Source organism: Acipenser ruthenus, chromosome 3 (assembly GCF_902713425.1).
Source record: "Acipenser ruthenus chromosome 3, fAciRut3.2 maternal haplotype, whole genome shotgun sequence".
Taxonomy (NCBI): domain Eukaryota; kingdom Metazoa; phylum Chordata; class Actinopteri; order Acipenseriformes; family Acipenseridae; genus Acipenser; species Acipenser ruthenus.
The window spans coordinates 17885571-17910181 of record NC_081191.1 but is presented as its reverse complement, the minus strand read 5'-3'; the positions used below and the strand labels follow the sequence as shown (position 1 = coordinate 17910181).

The 24611-nt window shown below is 38.6% G+C and overlaps 1 protein-coding gene across 2 annotated transcripts; it reads left to right on the top strand.

Annotated features, from left to right (window-relative positions):
• Nucleotides 1–916: 916 nt before the first annotated feature.
• Nucleotides 917–15969, top strand: LOC117395024 (low-density lipoprotein receptor-related protein 12-like). 2 transcript variants are annotated; one of them, XM_033993862.3, is made up of 7 exons: nucleotides 917–2052; nucleotides 6840–6896; nucleotides 9682–9817; nucleotides 10521–10723; nucleotides 11144–12245; nucleotides 13411–13543; nucleotides 14107–15969. In XM_033993862.3, exons 1-7 carry the CDS (start codon nucleotides 1971–1973, stop codon nucleotides 14974–14976), a joined length of 2583 nt encoding a protein of 860 aa, XP_033849753.3. In that variant the 5' UTR covers nucleotides 917–1970; the 3' UTR covers nucleotides 14977–15969. The 2 variants fall into 2 exon arrangements, with proteins under 2 accessions (XP_033849753.3, XP_058868670.1); XM_059012687.1 differs by lacking the exon at nucleotides 917–2052 and adding an exon at nucleotides 5832–5997.
• The last annotated feature ends 8642 nt before the right edge of the window (nucleotides 15970–24611 follow it).

The following is a 24611-nucleotide window of genomic DNA, read 5'->3' as shown; positions in this document are numbered from 1 at the left end:
CTTACTTTGTGTTAATTTCCCACATTTTCTGGTTCTGTTTACTGTATTTTTTTCCCATAGAGGTACAGCTGTCTGAGCAGTTGTCAGGATGCCTCAGCATGACAAAATGGCAGAAAAGTATTTTTGGCCAGTACCAAAATGTAATAAAAAAAAATTAAGAAAACACAAAAATACATACAATTGCATACCAAAAACTTCTACTCATTTAACTTTTAAAGTTCTAATTATGGGTATTTTAAACATTTATTTTCTAATGCTGTTTGCCATTTATCTGACCTATATTTAATGGATTTAAAGATAATTCCATAACCATAGAAATGTTTATGTACATTGTCTTCTTTGTACCCCCTTTCAAGAGAAAGATCCAAACACAATGAATAGTACATTAAAAAATGGAATGATACATGTTAAAGAAAGTTAATCTAGGGAAAGTGCAAGTAGGACATACAGGTATGACCAGCCCACCTGCTGGATGAACTGGTAGTGTTGGTTACCACTCTCTGTCATCTAGGATTAGATGCAGGGAAACAAGATATGAGGATGAAAGCTGATCTTCAAACAAGCAGCAGCACAACAATTGTATCACTTCTCAAATCTTTGAGCTGAAACACTTTCAGCAGTAATGCTTGATATGATTGCCAGGTAGCTGCTTCCTGAATGTCAAGACATTTTTATAATGTGTGCATGGGTTATATTACTCCAAGTCCCAAGCACCTTTAGGAACAAAACACGTTCTTCATTCTAGTTATATAAACAAGGTCTAGATTTAAATCTTTGTGAAGCAATGAGTTAAGTACAGTAGATAGAAAACTGCCCTGGAGTTTGTTCTTGGCAGTTAAGAGAAAAATACACTAATTACAGTATTTATTTATCTGGTCTGTGTTATATTTAAACCAGCCAGCGTTCATTCTACAACGAACACAAACCAAAATGTCTGTGCGGGAGCTGCTGTGACGTACGCCTATCTGGCGAACTTTCACCCTCAGTGAAAGAGAGAGACAAAAAGAGAGAGAAAGACAGAGGGAGCTGTTGGGACCCGGCTGTAACAACATATACAGCCATAGTTTTAGTTTCAGCTGTTCAGGGCCTGAGCAATATAAGATTACATTTTAGTCTGGAAATAAAAAGTAGAACGCAGTAACACAATGATTTATTTACGAGCACTCAGTGAGTGAAAAGTAGACTCGGTTACGGTGTAACTACGATATTTTTAATTTAATGGGGAGGTTTCCTTGTTCGTATTATTGTTGCTTAATCAATGGCAACGCTACTTGGATAGTAACCGAGACTGTAGGCGTAAATACATTGGGAAATAAAAATAAAAAGACGGGACTATTTGCAAAGGCTTGGTTTTAAGCGTCTAATGTAACCTGTTTTTTATTTTGTAGCAACCACGTTTAAATGTAATGCGTTAAATTGTTTTTCCAAACGAAAGATGAGGATGGTGATGTGGACTTCTTTTGTCTTCACTGTCCTGGATATGCGAAAATGAATGACGGGACAGTGTCGGTAAAGCTTTTTTTGCTATTTTTAACGTGTTTTATTATTATTTCAGTCCTGGTAACTACTGCATTTTTTTAGTATAACATAGAGGTAGTTTTGGAAGATTAACACCTAAAGAGAACTGTAAACTTTTTTTTTTGTATTTATTTATTTATATTCTTTTAAGTATAGTTTACGGTACATACAAGGGACTTTTTATGTTTGGTGCTGGAGATTCCTAACAAAAGTGAAACTGGCCGTGACCGCATTAGGTGTGTGAAATAGCGCTTGATCGACATCGATACGATAGAATAGAATCCATTGTTATAAGTTTTTTTTTAGCCCAGATCCTTGTTTGACGGTTTGGTATTAATTTGAGTAATACAACTTAGTTATAGAACTACAGACCATTTTTTTTCATTCAAAAGAAATCTAAACAATTCTGTATTAAATAGCTGTGATCCACAAGTCTTTATCCATCTGTTGCTATGGCCCTCGGTTTGGTCTCAAATAAATGTGCTCTCTTGGTTGGGAAATATGTCCACTTCCTCATCGGTTTCAGCCTTTTGGGTAAGTTAATTATAATTTGTTTTTATTGTAAATTGTTTTGATGTCCAGTTTAGCAAATATGCTAACATAATACAGAAATAACAGTTGTAATTGGGTTTCATCATTCTTGTACATTTAATTGTAACTTTAAAATATCGTATGGGTTACAATGTTTCCATTTGGTCATTTTGTTGATACACGAGAAGGCTGTTTTAAATGCTGTTGTGTTGGCAGAAGCTTTCACTCCCAGAAAAACATCCATACCCTTTCTTAAAAAAAAAAAAAAAAAAAAAAGCCTATTTTTCATCACACTTGTACTGTAGTCTTCTCTGGGTATTATAATGACTAAAATACTGGAATTTCCACAATGATAGAACCATTCTACCGCATAACATTCCTTGGTTTATAAACTAGTAAAGGATAATTTCAGTGTGTCTATCCTTGTGTTGCTTACAGTATTTGTAATGGCCACAAATCTAATAACACAACTTGAATGCTACTGTAAGACTTATCAAACCGTTTCAGAACCATATGTAGAGCTTTTGAACATGTTTTTAACAGTGGAAAGATAATGTACAACCCAGTTCTGTGTTCATGGTAAGCTGTCAGATGTAGGCCCTACTGTTCACATTGTTCTTGATGGAAAACGTTCCCTGAAAAGCAGGTCTTCTCTTTCTATCTCTGCCCTTTCTTTCCAAATGTTAAAGTAGATGTTAAGTACTGAGTACAATAACTGACCTAAAGAATTACAAGTGTTTTTTTTTTTTTTTTTTACAGTGCAACAGCCATTATGCCAAGCTCCCTTTTGATACCACAGTTAAACAATGGCATATTCTGTATCAACCTTTGTAGTTTGTGTTCAGAGGCATTAATACTCACATTAATTTACATGAAGTCTTTGAAGTGAAATCTTCAAGCACAGCTAGCTACAGTAGTGCTGATAGGGTTTCACTTCAGTATCTCAGTCTATTACAACCCTAGGAATATTCTTCACTGTTGAGAACAGAACGATCACAGTACGTTTCCCTGTTATGTTCAGGGTTTCCTTTGCCCCATGTTATTTCTATGTAATTTAGATGGCTCTACTTTATGCATAGAATGTTTTGCTATTCTGTTGAGATTTTCCAATGTAATTTGCCCACACCAGTTATAAATAGAAGGCTTTGTTTTAAAGTGTGTTCTGTTTCTGTGTTGCTTTTTGAATAGCTGTGCTGTATAGGAAGCCACAGCAGGAGGAGCAGTGCTTAAATTACATTTTTATTGGCTCACCCTACAACATACTATCTATGCAAATGTACAAGCACAACAGCTCCATATGTGGAGTCATTTTTGCAAAGTAGGGAACAGATCATCTTGGTGACTCTCCTTTGAATGTATGCACTGATTTCAGTAATGTTACAGTATTGCCTGGCTGGCAACTACTATTGAAACCTTAACTGACTTTTGCACCCTTTCCAAGTTTTTTGGTGGTACTGTACAGACCCAATAAGGTCCCTTGGTACAGTATCCAAACAGTACATCCCACTTTGCATAATGCACTATAGCACTCTTGAAATACACACTTTTAAGGGCTCTTCATAAATCTATATTTGTATCCAAAATACCTTCAGACACTGCAGCCACTTGACACTTCAGGTTGACATGTACTATAATGCTGCTGTGGCCTAGGCTAATCGATCTTTCACCAGTTCATTGTTTTGATGGATAGCAGTGCTTTAATAAGCAGGTTAAGGAGCACTTAAAACCAACCAGCCTGTTAACACTACTAATGCCACATTGTTACTTGTACTGTTGTAAAGGCCAATTTGTGAATAAGACCTGTCTGTATCTAAAATGTACAGTGCCAAGGATAATTTGCATATTATTATTATTATTATTATTATTATTATTATTATTATTATGATTTTTTATTTATTTTTTCTTAGCAGACGCCCTTATCCAGGGCGACTTACAGTCGTAAACAAAAATACATTTTTCAAGAATCACAGTACAAGTATTAATACAATTAAAAGCAAGATATACTAGTTACCTTCTTCCTTTAGCTCTGATACTGTTCAGTTTAATGTTCTAACGATGCAACCCCGGCACTGACGAGAAGCAAAAGAAATACCCTCTTAGGAAGTAAAGTAAGGACTTCATAGAGGATGAATATCTTGACAAGCTGCATCCCAGTACAAAAGGCCATTGGAATGTTATTTTTATTACTTCTTGTTTTAATAATTGAGTTGTTTTGTGTCTTTCTTTTCCCAAATGTGAACTTCCTAAAACTGTCATACTGGTTTTAAAGTTTAATAATTGAAATAAATTCCCTAGGAACTGTGGAAATGGTTCACTTTACATATTTGTGTTTTCACTTTGGAACCTTGTTGCATACATTGTACATTAAAGTGTACATTTAAAACTTCTACAGGAGTATTTTGGAGCAGTTAGTTGCACTTTTACATTTGGGTCAGTACATGTCGGGTCAACCACACTCGAAACCAGATGTTCACGGATTTTGCTGCTGTTTGGCAGGGATGGTGCCGTAGAGATATAAGATTTCCCAAAGTTTCACGTCTCTTCATATTAATGTCAAACACAATTCTGACCTTTGGCCGTGAATTGTTGAACCTCGACCTCACTTGGACTGTCAGCCCCATCGTGGATGACCAAAATCAAGGTTGGATACTGAAGTTCACACCATCCTCTTAAGTTTGTACCAAAAATCAGCCTGGGATCTTGGTGGGATCAGGAGGTATTCACTCATTCCATTGTGTCATTGTAGTTTCATGGGTGATACATTTAGGAATGGCTGGAAAAGAAAAACAACTTGCTCAACTTGTGCTTTTAATAATGTAATAACATTGGCACAGTAAGGGATGTGAATGGTTATGATTCATACACAGTGGAAAGGCTGGTGTGATGAGTTAAGTACACATGACTGGCAAAACTTGCAACATCATTACAGTCTATGTCAACTCGGTTGATGACCATGAGCACTGTTGTTGCCTTCTGCAGTTCTTTCTCTGGCAACGTGTAGATTCTTCCTGTTGCTGTGGTGGGGGTCACCAACAGGAGGATTTGGTCTTGACCCACAACCAAGATGTCTGGATGCATTGGGAATGAAAAACTTTTTGCATCCTGCTGGATCAGCACAAACTTGACTCTGACCTCGTGACTTTCTGGCAGACGTTCAATAAAAGCCAGCCACCATTTGCCATTGTATTCGCAGGCAACATAGTTTGCAATATCAGGATAAGCTCTCTCCAGCTGCTGTCTTTCACAGTTTTTCCCCACATCTTGGGCAGAGTAATCCCTGGACAGAAGGAATGGAACTGGTGTGTTCCAGTTAATGTCACTGATGCATTGAGCCAAGCTTGCAAGATTTTCTCCTTGGTGTCGACTTCATCTGTTGTGATGTAATCAAAATGAATGTCGGGGAGAGCATCCATGGCCTATTCAAAAAGGGCACTTGGGGTGAGGATTGGATCATTCAGCCTCTGAAGGCCTGCTTTTGCTGCGAGCCGCTTAATGGTTCCACCAATGCCATTGCAGGGCCCTTTCCTGGGGCTCGTTGCAAAGTGGCATTGCAGGGCCCTTTCCTGGGGCTCGTTGCAAAGTGGCATTGCAGGGCCCTTTCCTGGGGCTCGTTGCAAAGTGGCATTCCGACATCTTGCTGGTGATATGCAAGGCTGGTTACGTTTTTCAGTTGTACTACGAAGCAGCACCATCTGAGAAGTAAAACATATATTTCACCTGAATCTTTGTTCTCAGATATGCAAGGAGCCTCTTCATAAATAAATGGACAGCAACGGTGTCATGGGTCGAGCAGTGTAATGAATGATTACCTCCTGATCCCATCAAGTTCCCAGGCTGATTTTTGGTACAAAAGATGGTGTGAACTTCAGTATCCAACCTTGATTTTGGTCATCCATGCTGGGGCTGACAGTCCAAGTGAGGTCAAAGCTCAACAATTTAAGGTCAAAGGTAAAAATTCTGTTTTACGTCAAATCTAAAACAATGGCATATTTGGATAGAGCGCCACATTTTTTACTGTAGCATTAATAATAAAAAGTAATTGGTACTTTTATGTCATTGTTCTCATCTGGGAGCCATTTCAGGTAAAATATTTGGTGATCTCTCGCATAAAAACCATTCGGCCTAGAGACGTCAAACTTGGGGCAATCTTTTATCTCTGGCACCAACACCCATGCCGAACAGCATCCAAATTTGGAAGAGGTCAGGTCAAAAACCTTCCTGAAGTGATTGAATTGACATGGACTGACCCATTTGTATTGTACAAAAAATTGTGTATCCGTTAAGCCACAAAAAAAAAAAAAAAAAACTTTCTACAGCTTCTGGCACTTATAAAACTAACGCTTTGTAAAATGTCTGGCAGTTGACAAACATGACTATCAGTTAAACAGGTTTCTGTGGAAAAAATAGGTCACTCTTTCGCTAAATACATTTTTTTCCTGTTTTGTCTTGAATCAGTGAATATTAAGTAGTATTAACACACCAAAAACAACATTTACTATATTTACTCTTCTATAACTTTTGTAGAGCAAGCGTCATTGGTTAAATGAAACATACCTTATGCTGTTTTTTTCTGAATAGGTGGAATTTGGTTTAATTTGGTAGGTGTCTTGCTTGGCATTAAACAGGAGTACATACTGTACTGATTGCCAAATTCTTCAGTGTTACTCGCATCACTGCTTTCTTTTTTTTTAATAACATAGCGCATGACTGGTTTCTCCTCCAACTTTAATCTGGCCGTTGATTAGGATATCATATTTTATTTAAATGTTTTTTTTATTTTTTTATTTTAGGAAATGTGGTTCAAGCGGAGCACAATGAAAATGTGTATGTTTCAGGGATTTCCAGTGGTAAGTCATTTTTAGTGATCTTCAGGGTTTAAATTTCATGCATGACTTCACGTGGCAAATATTGAGTTCCAGCAGTTATTACACAAGAGATGTTTGTGTTGAAACACATTTGCATTCTGACCAGTGTGTCCTTGAGAATACCCTTGAAAAGGTGGACACAGTGCAGGATAATAGTTCTGTCTGTTGAGACTGAATGTGTAAAATGAAATGAAAATTTATTACATTCAGATAAAAATGCATTAAAAATAACAAAAGCTTAGTTATCCTGGCCAACTTTGCAGTGCTTTTTTTTCTTGGAGTGAATTGCTATTTAAATGTTTAACCAAAAATAAGGTATTAAGGTTTAATATCTATAGCTGCAATGTAGTTTTATTGTTAGATTAACTGCATTCTAAAAGTACACATCTGAAACAATATTCCTATTCTTTAAAATAAATTCCCCTCACAAGCTACCAAGAGAAACGTAAGGTTTTTTAAAAAAAAAAAAGTGTCTAAAATTAGGCCTACGTTATTGCTGGATAATGTAAAGTTAATCCCCTTAATGTGGATCTTTTTTTGTGACCACAAGGGTCTGGTTTAATACACTGCAGTCAGTACTAAACTTGATCTAGTTTAACTTATGAGCCCAATGATCTAATCAATTTTTGGTACTTTGCTGTTGGGATTAGCAGTGGTACTAACTTAGTCCAAGTAAGTGGATCATTTTGGAATATTTAATTTTCATAACATTTTTAGTAGTATATTATAGTTACTGGTATAGTTACTCTGTTCAAAGAAAAAAGCAGGTTTGACTGTCTTAATGTCAATAACACCGTGTAACAAATTATTATTTTTTTTGGTTCCTGGGTAGTAAGTGTTATTTCCTAATTGCTTATGCCTCAAAAGTATAGAAAATGGCTATTATTCCCCACAAACTTTGCTTTTGTGACCAGGACAGTGATATTTTGAAATGTACCTATTTTCCAGAACATTCCAGATAGATTCAGTGCTGAGTAACTTCTAGAACTTTCTAGAACTTTCCAGTAATATAAATAGTAGTATAAATACAGGGGCCTTAGCCCACCAGTTCAGTTTAGTTTCAGCTGCCTAAGTGGATACATATCTGCATTTTTCTGAGATGGCATCAAGGTCATAGGAGACTTCAAAATGGTGGCATTCCTGATGGGTCTCCAAGGCAGTTTTACCAAGTTTCCTTGCTATCTTTGCCTTTGGGGCAGCAGGGACACCAAGGCGCACTACCACAGGCGGGACTGGCTACAGTGGACCGAGTTCTCTGTGGGGAGGAACAACGACAAGTGGGAGCCACTGGTGGACCCCCGGAAGGTGCTGATGCCACCACTGCACATCAAATTGGGCCTTATGAAACAATTTGTCAGAGCTCTAGATAAGGAGTCGGCAGCCTTCAAGTACCTTCAAGACTTCTTCCCTAAGCTGTCTGAGGCAAAGGTCAAAGCCGGTGTCTTCGTCGGACCACAGATAAAGAAGATCCTGGAGTGCAATGAATTCCCCAAGAAGCTCACTAGTAAGGAGAAAGCGGCATGGAACAGCTTTGCCGCAGTGGTTCGGGGCTTCCTGGGCAATCACAAGGCCGAAAACTATGTGGAGCTGGTTGAGACTCTGGTGAAGAACTACGGCACAATGGGCTGTAGGATGTCCCTCAAAGTCCATAGCCTTGATGCTCATCTTGATAAATTCAAGGAGAACATGGGAGCGTACTCGGAGGAGCAAGGCGAGCGCTTCCACCAGGATATACTGGACTTTGAACGCCGCTACCAAGGACAGTATAACGAGAACATGATGGGAGACTACATTTGGGGGCTGATTCGTGAAAGTGATTTACAGTATAATCGTAAATCTCGAAAAACTACTAGCTTCTAAATCTTTTGTAGTCAATTTTGTATTACTTTAGTATAAATACATGTTAATTTGGATTCATATGTTGTTTTTTTCTGACTTTATGTGAACGAAAAGACACACATTCGCCCGTTTTCACATTGGAAATAGGTAAATTTCAAAATATCACTGTCCTGGTCACAAAAGCAAAGTTTGTGGGGAATAATAGCCATTTTCTATACTTTTGAGGCATAAGCAATTAGGAAATAACACTTACTACCCAGGAACAAAAATTGTGTTACATAGTGTAATTAAAATAACGATAAAGCATTAAGCTACAGCATATTGAACATATCTTGTTCGCCAAACTGTTTGAAATATTAGGTTATTTGTATGTTTGTGATTAAGATCAGCATTTGGGAAATTTAACATGAACTTTCTGTGCATTGGTCCACATCTACTGTACTGTATTTTGTTGGATTTCGTTTAACTGTATGATTTAAATTATAATGTGTAGTATTTCGTTTTAGAAGGTGGCTTTCTGTAGTGACCTGATCTTTAGGGTGACATTTACTGGTAAACTTTGTAATTCAGTAGTAAAGTGTGCAGCAGGTGCAGGACAGGTTAACTAAACTGCATATCGCATTGACCTCAATTTTATTGTGGAGTCCAACGTGCCATACTTTACTATTTTGTATAGCTGGCCATGACTACCACTGTATACATATATAGCAAGACAAAACCAATACATTTTTGGTTGATATTGTATGAGCATTTGAAAATCAATATGCATACAATGTTAGGATAGCAACAGGTACATCCTTGAACAGGTTAGGAGCGATCCCCTTTTTCTGTCATTTCAATTATCAGGTGCTTCAAAAAAATAATCTAAACTGTAATTGATATACTTCTGATATCTTTTAATGTGGTGCTTTAATATTTATAATTGCAGCTTGTGGAGATGTTCCAGAGCAAATCAGGGCACAGAGTGGAATCATCACCAGCCCTGGGTGGCCATTTGAATATCCAGATAGAATCAACTGCAGTTGGTATATTAGAACCAACCCGGGTGAAATCATAACTATCAGGTAACCCCCGTCGCCGTCCCGTCTCCCCTGTCCGTCTAGAAATGAGAACTGCATTCCCCCAAATCACTTTTCAACTTTACAATGGAGTAGAATTCCTTGGTGTCTTGTCTATTTTACTATAGCCTTCCTTTGAACTCTACTTTTTCAGAAAGCACACCTTCTTAACCAGATGTGCAGTTGGTTTGCAAATAGACACAAGCTTTCTCCACCCTTTTATATGTGCTTGCTCATATATAACTGATTGACATGGGCCCTGAGCCTGCTCCTACTGCTTACAGCAGTTCTAATTCAGGAAACAGATTGCATTTCTCTTATACAGATACATTTAGCAGGCAATATGTTCAACATGGGCTTATGTGTACATCACTTTTTCAACTTTGTTTATTTTCCTACATCAATATCCGAGATCTTTTACATAACCTTTATTTTCAATTACCAGAGTTGCAACCTATCTTTTGGGGCTGATAGTAATGTAGTTGAGTTACCAGCAGAGGAAGCACTTCATCCTTTGTATGTGTTTGTGTTTGTTGGAGTAAAGCCCTGTAAAAACAATGTGTGCTGGATGTTTCCTTGTATCCAGAACTGGATTCTGTTTTATGAAACACGTTTTCCAGGAACAGTTTGCCTTTGGTTAATAAGGAGGGATTCTTTCAGGTTAGCTGTAAATGTAGACTAATCTCTCTCTCTCTCCTTATTTGTTCAGTTTTCAGGATTTTGAAATCCAGAGCGCTCACAGATGTAGCTCTGATTGGATCTCTATTGGAACATACAAAAACCTTGATGGCTATCGGGCTTGTGGCTCCTCAATTCCAGCACCTTACATATCTTCCCAGGACCATGTGTGGATCAAGTTTCATTCAGATGCTAGTGAGACTGGCAAAGGCTTTAGGCTTTCTTACATAACAGGTATTTGTTATTGCAAGAGCGCATCTGTGGCCGAGGGGTTAACTAGCTGTTAATTATCTTATTACCCCTCGGCCACAGTCTGCACGCATTTGGTAAGGATGTGCGACTGTCAGCTAGTTAAATAATCAGTAGCTGATCAGTCACGCATCCTCACTGGGTTTTTAAATTATAAACAATAACAAAAGATGCTGCGCTTTTATCTGCGCTGCAAACAAATAATAATAAATAGGGGCGGGACACTCCGCCACAGTGTGACTTTGATTTCTATATGATAAAGACCTAACAAACACAAACTCTCATGTCCGGGGTTCATGTATTTCGGGCAACCTGCTGCCAAATCTTTTGCATGGTGAAAAGTGGATTACAGTTGTGCTCCTGAAACAGAAATGCTAATAGACTACTTATTTTCCTCAATTCTAGGAAAACCTCAGGAGCCCAGCTGTGACTGGGATCAGTTTCACTGTGCAAATGGGAAATGCATCCCTGAGACTTGGAAGTGCAACACAATGGATGAATGTGGAGACAACTCAGATGAAGAGCTATGTTTGCAGTCCAGCCCCACCGCTGCCTACTTTTTTGAGCCTTGTGCATTTAACCAGTTCCAGTGTCTTTCACGCTACACCAGAGTTTACACTTGCCTTCCAGAATCCCTTAAGTGTGATGGCAACATTGACTGCCAGGATTTGGGAGATGAGATTGACTGTGATGTTCCAACATGTGGGGAGTGGCTCAGAAACTTCTACGGTACCTTCAGCTCTCCCAATTATCCTGACTTCTACCCACCTGGGAGCAACTGCACCTGGATTATCGACACAGGTGATCAGCGTAAGGTTATTTTGCGCTTTACGGATTTCAAGCTTGACGGTACAGGCTACGGGGACTATGTTAAAGTGTATGATGGTCTGGAAGAGCATCCCCATAAGCTTCTGCGTGTCCTGACGGCATTTGACTCTCGGGCACCGGTTACAGTTGTGTCATCCTCTGGGCAAATCCGGATTCACTTCTATGTGGATAAGATCAATGCAGCTCGTGGGTTTAATGCTACTTACCAGGTGGAAGGTTTTTGCTTGCCATGGGAGATCCCATGCGGGGGCAACTGGGGCTGTTACACAGAGCAGCAGCGCTGTGACGGCTACTGGCACTGTCCCAATGGCAGGGATGAGGTGAACTGCAGCACATGCCAAAAGGATGAGTTCCCATGCACCAGGAACGGGATCTGCTACCTCCGCTCAGACCGCTGCAACTACCAAAACCGCTGTCCCAATGGCTCTGATGAGAAGAACTGCTTCTTCTGCCAGCCAGGCAACTTCCACTGCAAAAACAACCGGTGCGTGTTCGAGAGCTGGGTCTGCGACTCTCAGGATGACTGTGGAGACGGCAGCGATGAGGAGAACTGCCCAGTGATTGTCCCAACCCGGGTGATCACCGCAGCTGTTATTGGGAGTCTCGTCTGTGGTCTGCTCCTTGTTATAGCACTCGGGTGCACGTGCAAACTTTATTCGCTGAGGATGTTTGAGCGAAGGTGGGTAGAAGAACTGTACTGTATCTTCATATTTATTATTTATTTTTAATGAGTTTCTCCTGGGACTGGTTACGTATCAGCATTTTAAGCAACCTACAACCACTTTTCTTCAGAAATCTAATTTTAGTGTGGCTTTCATTGTATTATATGTACAAAGTAAATTGTAAATTGAGAATGATCAAGGAGGCAATGTGGTCCAGTGGTTTAAAGTCCAGGACTTGTAACCAGAAGGTCACCAGTTCAAATCCCACCTCTGCCATTGACTAACTCACTGTGTGACCCTAAGCAAGTCACTTAACCTCCTTGTGCTCCATCCTGCTGATGAGAGGTTAAATCAGGGTCCTATTATAAGTGACTCTGCATGTAATGCACAGTTCACAGCCTACCTCTGTAAAGGGCTTTGTGATAGTGGTCCACTATGAAAGGTGCTATATAAAAATAAAGTATTATTATTATTATTATTATTTATCAGAAATTTCATCTGCACAACTGAGCACATGAGATGAAAAATCACTCCCTCTTGTGTGAATACAACAGAACTGCATGCAAATAGTTTTCTCTCCATGTTTATTTTTTGTTTTCTAAATTGAACTAAAAGGGCAGAAAAAGGGTTGCATATAGTCATCACATCCCACTTCCACAGACCATTCATTTGAAATGTAGTGACATCATAAGTATTACCCTGATGCTCTTAAATTAAAGCATTGTAGTGGGTTAGAAGGAAATGGTTGCCTTTTTCAAATTGTATCTAATGTATTGAGTGTAGTTGTGGCAAGCAAAGTCTTTAATCTGCTTTGGTAATGTCTGAAATTTCTAAAAAAAAAAAAAAAAATGCTGTATACTGATGACTGCTGTTTGAGGGAGGGTCTGTCTTAATTGTGTGTGTTTGGTGGTGGGGGAGGATATGGATTCAGATGTAATAGTACAACTTAATAAACCATCTGCAGTATGATAAGTGTTTTGAGAACCAATGTTTAGTCTAAATGTACAATTTTTTCAGCAGCCTTTATTTTTCACAGTTCACAATAATCATTTGATATGCCATGAGGGTCGCCTGAGACAAATGAAACCCCATTTAATAATGCAGTGGGTTACATTAAAGCAAATGGTTTCTGTCTTAGACTTGTTTGTATCGCAGAGATCCTTATTTGTTGTCTACTTTCAGGTCATTCGAAACCCAGCTGTCAAGGGTTGAAGCAGAGCTGCTAAGAAGGGAGGCACCCCCCTCCTACGGCCAACTGATTGCACAAGGTTTGATCCCGCCAGTGGAAGATTTCCCAGTGTGCTCAGCAAGCCAGGTCAGTAAGTCCCCGGATTAAACACTGTACTTTGTGACTTACTGATAGAATTTGTACAATATGTACATATATATTTACAGCAGTGGATGGATAAATGTGCAGTATGTTACTGATACACTTTTATTTATATTTCTGGACCATAGTGTATTTTGTGTAAACACCTCCTGCTACTTTACAAGCCACAACCTATTGGCCGAAGGAGGAAAGAATATTGTGTTGGACCTTCTGATTTGATGTTGCACTTTAGGTTCCCTATTGTCTAGAGAGGTTCAGTATCTTTTGCATCCGTGAACCAGAATGATTCTTCAGCCTGCCTTTTAAGTGCTTTGACTATTTGTGGAAAGCACTTGTTGCCACATGCAGAATGTGAACAATGATAATGTGATTGACCAGTTTACATGTTTGTGAGAACTGCTCATTTTACTTTGCATTCCATGTAAGTTAATATGAACTTGAACAAAAACATTCATGTTTTATAGTCGTAATGGATTTTAGGGTGTTGAAGATTTGAGTCCATGTGGTTAGAAAGTTAAATGTTTGACTTTTTTTCCTTATTTTTCTAGGCATCAGTGTTGGAAAACCTCAGACTAGCAGTACGTTCCCAGCTTGGATTTACTTCAATCAGACTTCCAATGTCTGGGAGAAGCAGGAACATTTGGAGACGCCTCTTCAATTTCACAGGGTCTCAACGCACTGGTTCCCTGGCTTTAGTCTCTGGTGATGCAGAGGATGGCACTGCTGAAAACTGCACAGCCAGAGAGCCTGAAAGGACTGGTGCACACACAAGTCTTCATCCCTTTGATTCTGATGACACTGACGCAGAGAGTGAGAGGCGGGATGTCCCAGTTGCATTCGGTGGAGTCTCTGCTTTGCTACCTCAAAAGACCCCACCAACGACCGCAGTGGAGGTTACAGTAGCACCGTCCCGAAGTGCAACAGCTCAGCAGCCAAGCAGGAACAACACAGGAAATGCAAGAGAAGTTGGAACTGTCGAACCACCCACTGTCGGCCCAGGTAGACAGCAACTAACCAATGCATTCAGTCGTGTGACTCAAAGTCTTCGACGGGTAAGCTTCTCTCTCAGAAGATCCTGTTCAACAAACCCGAACCAAAGCCCTTTACGGCAGCTTGATCATGGGAACGGTGGAAGAGATGAAGACGACGACGTGGAACTGTTGATTCCTGTTTCTGATGCAGCCTCAGACATTGACTTGAACGACTGTGCTAGGCCTTTACTCGAACTTGCCTCAGAACAACATGGGCAAGGGCCTATCCACCCTCATCCTGCAACATTACACAGAACAAGGCCACCTAGCAGGGATGGACCTTGTGAACACTGTGGCATGGTTCATACTGCTCAGATACCTGATGCATGCTTGGAAGCAATTGGAAAAAGTGAAACAAGTGATGATGAGGCATTGCTGCTTTGTTAGGTACTATATTTATTATAGGTACGGTACAATTTTAGGCATCTGTTGAAGCTTAATTTTATTTTTTTTCTCAGCTTTTAAGATAATGTTCAAAACAACAGCTATGCAGAAGCTGCATGCAGTTTAAAATACAGCCCAAGTGCTCCCCAGAAGTGGATATTTTAAGTGAATTTTATTTTAAGAAAAAGTTCTCTTTTAAAACAATATAAATGTTACCCTGCCAGATGTCCTCTTACTGAATGGAGTGGTGGAATTAGATCTTTTGAAGACTGCACTTCTGAATATTTTTATACATAGCAAAAACTTAAATGCAACCACAGCTCATGCAGTTAATCCTATATATTTTAGAAAAGGCATAAATAAGAACCCAAGAGGTCACACACTGACATTTAAAATAACCTGGGGTCTAAACTATGGTTAAAAGCGGAAACATTGTGTTTCCTAATCTTCATAATTAATGGATTTATTATATTAATATGGCTTCAGGCATTTCTTAAAATACACCATCTATCCTTAAAGGGGAATGTACAAACAAGGACACTGGCTTACCATTTAATGGTACTATATTTAAGGAGATTGAGATCTGTGATTACACCCCCACCCCACGTTGGTATTCGGCTACTTATAAAAGCTTTTTGATTTTAATTAGTAAGGTTAAAGTATTCAATTGGACAGAGTGGAAAGGAATGGTTTGCAAACTCTAATGTCTAATCCTGTTAATGTTATTTATGACTTCATTTTTTTTTTTTTTGTAAATTAAATGTTTTGGTACTGAACATGTGATTGTATATGTATTTATTTGTCATTTGAGAAGCATGCTGCAAATTGTCTTGTGCATTTGTTATGTGATATGCTGTCATTAAAAAGTAACTTTACTGGATATGACAAACAAAAAAACGCTTCTGCTGTTTCCTTATCAGGGTATCAATACTTTTGAATTAGCATTTTTGGAGTTTTGCAAAAACAATTGCTTAAATAAATAATTGTAGACATCTATTTCTTGTAACTTTTTTTCCCCTCATCCACAAAAGCAAAATAATTTTCCTAAAATTCTTTAATAAATTTATAGAAATTAAATTTCCATCAGTATGTCAACTTTTGACTACAACTGTATGTATGTACATACTATAGTATTCCTTTTCCAAGTGAACATTTTTATTACTGCTGTCTCAATCAGCTTTTGCCGTTATGCAGCAGTCAATAGCTGCACATTAATTGAAGATATTTCTAAAAACATATTAATGAAATACATCTAACTATACTCAATCAATAACAAACTGTAATAATGGATACAGATTTCGTGTTTTCTGATTTCTCTCAGCTCAAAGAATGCACAAGACAGTTAAAATAACCCTGCAAATAGTATAAAGATGTAACAGTGTGTGAAACAACAGAAACTGTGTGCTACTCATGACCTGACAACATTTTATTTAACAACCAACATAAAATATAATTGCAAAAATGACATTTCAAATTTTCACTTCAGACCATTATAATTAATTGTTAAAGGGTCAAATAGGAAAATTGATTTGTAGCTGTCACTAGCACCGATGCAGCAATTTTTTTTAAAAACCTTTATCCCAGGAAAGGAACAATTGCCAAAGGCTCCAATGCAGATATTGTTGCGTGGGACCCCATTGCTACAAGGTATGGACCAGCATTTAAAAGTGTTTTTGATGACTAAACTTGGTTTGGCATGTATTTTGCTGAGCATGCTGAATCAGAGTTAATGTTTTTTAGTAAAGAAAAAAAAGAAAGAAAAAAAGAAAAAACACAAAACAATTTAAACAACTCAATAGAATTGTGCCACACTATGCCCCCTTAATGATTTTTTTTACTTTATTTTTTTTATATATAATTCATCATTCATTGCATTTTTTTCATTGAGAAACAGGACCAGCTTTTTCAAGGTCTTTCTGCCAAAATGCAATTAAAAAAAAAAAAAAAAAGTAAATTAAAGCTGTTACACAACTAACAACTAAAAGGCACTTGACTACATTTATCAGAAGTCGTATCTTATATCTTCCTTTCACAAAAATGTATCAAGTTACATTTTGGCTTAAATGCCCTGTTACATTTGCTCCGCAAAGTATTTTAATTCTTAAACTTAGAAGTGAAAAAGTTATACACATGTTGAACAGCAGGGGGGGACATTGCCCTGAAAACAAGTGTACAACCTGAATACTTGGAAAGCATATTTAGATACTTATTGTTTCAAATGTCCAGGCAAAGTCTGATTTACATTACATGAGAGTAGGTATTAAAACTTCATGCTGATATTGGACTCTGCTCTCGCCAAGATAAGCACCAACTAAGATTTAGCTTCTTTTACTGTAAGCAGGATCAGCGTATTTTGCCTCGGCACACACACCAGCTGCAGTGCTGTCTCAAGGGATCAACCACAGTGCGGCCTCTCTAGCGCATCAGCATGATAACCGTCTGAACTGAGCTGAGGAGGGTACTTCCTTGGGGTCTTCAAGTGGGCACCTTCCATCCTTGGTGTTTTGTCAACTAGCCCACAGCACCTTAAGAGGGCTCTGGCGTCCCAGCATCACCCCCCTTTGTTCCCCCACTCAGCTAAGCCCAGCTTACTTGCCTTCCTTTACATCAAAGTTTTTCTTTTTTCTACTGTGCTTGAAGTCCCCAACCAGAATCGTTTTGTCTCAAACAGAGCCAGTTGCTGTGCCTCTCTGCTGCTTCAGATAAGTTCTTCACTATGCATCGCAACTGTTGACCACTGAATCCGATGTCCATGAGAAACCGGGTTGTAGAGTGTCACAAATCCTCGACAACCCACCTCCACTGGGTAAACCTGAACTCTCCATCCTTGCTGTTCCGCTGTCCGGCTTCAGCAGCTAGTTGAGCGTACCAAAGTTTCTTCCTTTCATATGCTTCATCCACAGCATCCTCCCATGGCACTGTTAACTCTACCAGGTGAACAAGGCGTGTTGATCCAGACCACAAGACAATATCAGGTTGTTGAGCTGGGGCTGCTTTGTGCCATGTAGGAGGAGCTGAACTGAGACCTAGGCCTCCTCTTCCATGCTGTACTTGCCCCATGATATCACTGATACGAAGGGCAGCCTTTGCATCTTCCACAGCTTCCTTTGCCGCACACTTTCTTCCAGTTTTCAACACAGGTGCTGCCTCCCTCACACATTCGTTGTGTGACTCCACCAATGTCATTTCCAATCGAACCTTGGCGCATTTAAACTCCTCATTTAGAGCTGAGACTGGCAATTGCAGTATCCCTTTACCATGCAGCCCCACTCTGTTGATGCGTAGTCTGATCACTAATTAATTAAACTCATTAATATGTGAGTCACGAAAGAGTCAGACTTGTTTGCACACACAGGTATTGCAGAGAACTTATAAGCTTGCCAGGGACATGCATCTTTCACAGGGGATAAGAAGATATCCCTTGTCTAATATAAGGAGTCCCTTGACCTAAAATACTAATACTCCTAATGATCATAATAAACCTTTTCCCTATTATTTATTATCTTTAGTTGTCATTTTTAGAACCTAGTTTTTGAGGTCACAAAGAAAAAATCTAAAAGGGGACCAATCACACTAGTGCAGATGGTTCACTTCTATGGCATGAAACATAGAAACTAAAAGATGCTTCTGCTTTTGCCGCTATGTTGTCTACAAATACATTATCTACAAATCCTTGTTATTTACAAAAATGCCACAGATTATTTATATCTTTTCAGTTACTTCTGCAAAAAAATGACCTTAAAATAAGCAAAATTGCATAAGTGGGAAAATATAGAATTGTAAAAACATGGGGGAAAATAAGAATGGCAACAGACAAATTAATTTCTGCAACTATAATTTAAAGTAGCTGCATAAAGTCGTGTACATCCATTAATGATATATGTTTTAAAAAGAAACCTGTGTTTACACCTTATTACTACACAAAGTTAAAGACATTTCTGTTTGCAGGACTTCTAGTCTTGCATTTTCTTGGTCATTTAATCTGGGGAGTGAAATTGTCCTCACCCCTTCAGATTTCTTTCCTGTCAGTATCCAACCAGCTGCCTCCCCTAATGACTGACATGCTTTGCATCCAGTAACATGCTCTGAACCAGTATACACCACTGAGCTGCAATGACCCAGGATGTGCAACTTTAATAGATTTCCTGGAAGGGAAGGCAATCAAACTAAGAATTTTCTTTAACCTAATGTAGTACTAGATATGTTGTTTTAAAATTAAAATACATGTGTTTATACAGGTGCTTATTTAAAAACTGTAACAGGAAAAATGTATGAAATTATTTAGTTAGCTACAACCACATCAAACGTGAAACAACTTCTATAAAAAATCTTTCATTTTTAGTGCAAATAGACCCTTGTCCTTTCATAGCATTCTTTTTAATCAAAGCTGTAGATGCTAGGTTGCATACAGCTATGGCCAAAAGTTTTGCATCACTTTGAATTTTAGGATTGAGACATAATTTAAAAAAAATATACAGTATATATATATATATATATATATATATATATATATATATATATATATATATATATATATATATATATATATATATTTAACATAATGTAATCAAAGAAACTTCAAAATGATACTGGAAGCCATAATACAGTAAGCCATATGCCATAGCACAGTATTTCATTGTAGATTTCGAAATGTCACATTTATTTGTTATATAGAAAACTGCAAAGCAGTATCTAGTTCAATATGTTAACGTAACACATATGTATTCAGCAGGTTTCATTCGACTTTATGAAGCAAAATTCGCTAATTTTATAGGGTGATGCAAAACTTGGCCATAGCTGTCCAATACATTGTTTGCATTTTTTTGGTTGTGCAGTATCTTGTGCCATTTCTAAACTCATTTGTCATGACAGATTGTGGGTTGTATCCAAAAATGTCATAGGTAGGCAAGATGCTCTTCTCTGGTCAAGGTTAAAGTCAAATACACTAGGACAATAGCAACATCCTGGACCCGACTAGCCAGCGTAGCATGGAAAAAAACATACTATCACAGGGGTGTGGGTGTAGAAGTAAAGGCAACATGGTCTTTATTAGTGAACACCTCGTGGGTGGCTTATTTGACTGATTTTGCAGGGAAAAACCCATCTTGCCAAATCTTCATACAGAATACAAAGCTGTTTCCTGACCTCCCCGTTTTTGATTCTTTTCTACTCTATACAGTAAATCTTGAATCAAGTGAAACTGAGGATACATCCTTACATGTTGACTGTCAACTGTACGATTGCCACTTGGTTGTACAGGTGAGACAAGGTGTTATCCCTGGACTTGTCTAGCAAATATCAGATGGGTTGGTAAGGATATCACCCCTGACCAGGTCAACCCCTCCAGAGCAAAAGTGTGGAGGTGTCTCGGCCAGCCCGGGGTTCTTTTCCTCACCAAGCAGCCCAACCTTTGGCCAAAAGGACTCCAAAAAGTGAGTTTCTTCCCTCCCCAGCTCCATCCTCAGAGAGCTCTGGAGCTCTAGCTTTAACTGAGATGTAAACCAGTGCTTCCTCATTCCCCAGGGCACGACAAGCTGCTTGAGCCTCCCCAATTAGCAGGGGAGCCAACCAGATGGGCGACTGACCCGCTGGCCAATTGCAGCTTTGTGCCGTTCTCTCAAAAATGGTTAAGAAAGCCTCAGGATCATCATCTGAAGTCATTTTAGGGATCTTAATGTGAGCCCAGGGGGTTGTAGCTTGGGGAGCAGAGGCAGCTGAGGAAGTTGCTTCATCACATCTCGGTCTTCCACTTGAGCCACTATCATGGCAGTGATCACCTGGGCTTGCTGTTGCTACAGCTTTAGGATGGCCTGCTATACTCGCTCTCCCACGCTCATGTTCTCTTTACCTTGTCGTCCTTTTTTGGGCTCCTGGGAAATCTGTGAGCGAAGCTTATCCCACTCTAACACCACGTGTCACAGGGGTGTGGGTGTAGAAGTAAAGGCAACAAGGTCTTTATTAGTGAATTTATTTGACTGATTTTGCAGAGAAAACCTGTCTTGCCAAATCTTCATACAGAAAACAAAGGTATGTGCAAAGAAGAACACAAATCAAAACTGCTATACGAAAACAAAAGAGTTTAAACAAAAAAAAGTTGCAGACTTTCACGTTGGACTCAGCAGGCAAGCTTCTTCCCATAGTTACACACTCTTTATCCAGCTTCAGCACCCAGACAGCTCTCCACTCTTTTCAGCAACTTCTTGAACAGTGTAGCTTGGACTGTGTCTCTTTCATGCATCCTCCCTGGTCGGCAGCCACTAGTAAATGAATGAGAAGTCTTTTTCTATACAGGGTTTGGGGCTGGGCAATTAATTAAGCTCACATTCTTGGAATTTTCACATGGATTCCCAGCCCCTCGTGCAGGGAGACAGACTCTACTGTTATTTCCCCTGCCACACATACCTACACCTGAAAGTTGTTTCACTTCCAGTCAATGTGTATTTGAGTGTTTTTTTTAGCATGCCAATCTGTGATTTGAGTCAGCTTCCATTTGCTCTGTGCTAGCGGAACACTAGAAAGCCCTTCTGTTCCACTGATTTTGTCCAAGAAAAGCTTATTTAACCTAAATAAGTGACGCTGACATGCCTAAATGTTTTATTCAGTGTTTTTTTTAGGAAGGTGTACTTATTGCTGAAAATAGGAATAACATTTTAAAGGTTAAAAAACAACATGGTTATAGTTTTTAATGCAGCAATGTCAAGAATCATGGATGAAATAGAAATGGTTAAATGCCTTACATGTTCAAGTACTTGCATGCTTTGGTTTTACCCACCATATATGTTTTGCAAGATATTTTATAGCCTTAATTAACCCATTAAATCTTGAACCTTGGAACAATTGCTGCTGTTCTTCCATACATGTGCACACACAGGCAAAACTGCTCAAGCTCAAACCTAAAACATGACTGTATTATAATGATTGCTTACAAGAAGGTAACCTGCAACAAAGACTCTTGTGTGCTTGCTGCAGGAATATCAGATGTATTTAATAAAGGCTGTGCTGTGCTTAAATTCTTATAGAATCTGTGCTAGCTCCCTGGAGGTAAATAAGAAACTGCTGATGTTTGCACAGCAGGTGTAAAAAAAAAACAAAAAAACAGCAAATTCAAAACAAATCAAGTTAACCCTGCTATGATTTGAGCTCCCTTATAATCATAGCTATAGCTGTGTCATTTTAATATTTAGCTTTTTGTTATTTATACTGGCAGTGATGACTGTGATATTTATTTTATTATTAAACTTACATAATTAGATTCTTGTTGTTTTACCGTATGTTGTTTTTTTGCAGATAGTGTATTAGATGCTTGCTCTTATTGTGGTGTATGATCAAACCGTCTTTCATGTTCCTTATGTTAAGATATATATATATACACACACAGTATTTACAGACTTCCAACAATGTATATGTTCCTCTCCATTTGCAGGAATATTTCTGCTAAAACTCACCACCAGACAGTTGCTTATTGAAGGCATGGTGTGCCACGGAGTGCCGGTGGTGACGATCTCTCGAAGGCGGGTAGTCTATGAAGACCACTACTCCACACTGCCGCCCCACATTTTTTTTGATTCAATGATATCTTCTGGTTCCTCAAAAAAACAATTTCTGCTGCTGGAGCTCTTCCAAGGGGGGTGAGTGTCTTCCATCACCCGGTCTTGGTTGACCTCTGACCAGTTTCGGACGTTGCGTCTCAATTGAGTCCAGCTTCCACCAGTAAAGGTGAGATCATGATCCAGACTGTCTTTAACATCCTGACATTACATCCATCAAGGCTGAATATATAATTCAACAATTGTTTTCTGCTCATAAGAATTATGTATTCAGTTAGTTTTGCTGTAAATCGGTATATCTTAAAGGTATTTCAAAATGAAATGCATTCAAACATACAATAAGCAGTTATATACAACACCCCAACACTGACTGAACCAAATTTACAGATATATGAATAGTCTACAAGGAATGTGTCATAAACATGTTCCTTAATCATTACCACCGCTGTTTAATTGTGTATGGGTACATTTATCTGACATCTCTAAACTAAAATAGTAGCCTGACAGGCTCAGCTGATATTCAAATAGATGGCTTTCTGGTGCAGATGTCAATACACATTAAAACACTAGTGTATAAACTCTCCATGGACCCAGCAAAGTCTACAGAATTTTAAAGTGATTCATCAGACTAGACTCATATCTAGCACCTGATTGGGCTCCATTCAGTTTTCGTCGTACTGTTATAAAACCAGGATGAATCAGTTTGTGCAGATATGCTACTCATCTAATTAATTACACATCATTCATTTTGGGAAATAACCGGTGATACAAAATATCATCTTGTGTGGTGTATGGTCATTGTCATTGCGAGATCAGATTCCATTTAAACAACATAAAAAAAGTTATACTAAAATTGCATCAAATCTACTGAGAAAGTGGCTGCGTATGGTTATGTTCTTATACACAAAGCATTGGTTCATAGAAAAACTAAAACATTTTCTGTGAACAGAATCATTGTGTCAATCTGAAACACATTTGAATCCAAAATATGGAAGCATTCCACATTTTGAACAAACATACTTTGGGATATCATTGAAATACTATCCTGAAGAAACCTTAGTAGAGACATTGGCAGACAAAAGAAACTGCATTAGTGGAGCCATTAGGAGAACAAAGCATTACCAGCATTGGTAACACAATCAATTTGGGGTGAAGTCTTGGCTTAAAAGGCTGTAATGGCCTGTCTATTTGTCCAGACTGTTGTTTTTGCCTGTTCCAAACATATATCAATGTGTTCCCTTATGCTACCACTGCCTCTTTGTGCAGAACCACTGCCATTAGATATCGTTTGGCACGGGGCAGTTCGTTGGAATAAAATCCAACTGACTCTACAGTCCATTAATCTTGATTTACTTTATATTGCTTTATAAGATTAGAAAAACTGAATACAATGTCCTGTATTTTAAAATCTTGAAGAGCAAGTCGCTTCCAATTACATTTTCTTAGTTGAGTCCGTCTCGTGAGAAAATGGAAGATGTTTGATGCAGGCAAGGTCCTAGGCGTTTGCAGACTGGGTACAACTTGATGTAAATAGAACCATTTTAAGAGAGTCAGTAGCATTACATTTATGTTTTTTCCACTCTTTTCGTATGTATTGTCCCCTTACCTTTTTATGATGTTTCCACGCATTCTGAGTGATTCTCTTATGACAGTTATTAAAGTACAGTGCTGGGTATATTTTTATTGTTCTGGACTGTGTTAGAGTTCAGGAGCTGCTCTTCAGCTATTGCTGCTTGCCACAGATATACAGTGACGTGAAAAAGTATTTGCCCCCTGTCTGATTTTCTGCATTTTTGCATATTTTTCACATTGTATTTGGTCAGATTTTTTTTGTGGGTTGTAGTAGTATATAGAGAGAGTCTGAGAGAAAAAATGACACCAAAGTTTGTTGCTTTTTTCATTTGTTTGGTGTGCAAGGTAATCAAACATGCAATCTTCAGATGTGAAAAAGTTATTGCCCCCCCCCCCAGTTAACTCAACCCAATTAAAGGGATAATTAGGGTCAGCTGTTTGAGTACTTTGGTTAACAACCAGGCCTGATTTGGGCCAGCCCTGGCCAATATAAATCTGACTAACTTTGGCCCTTACCAT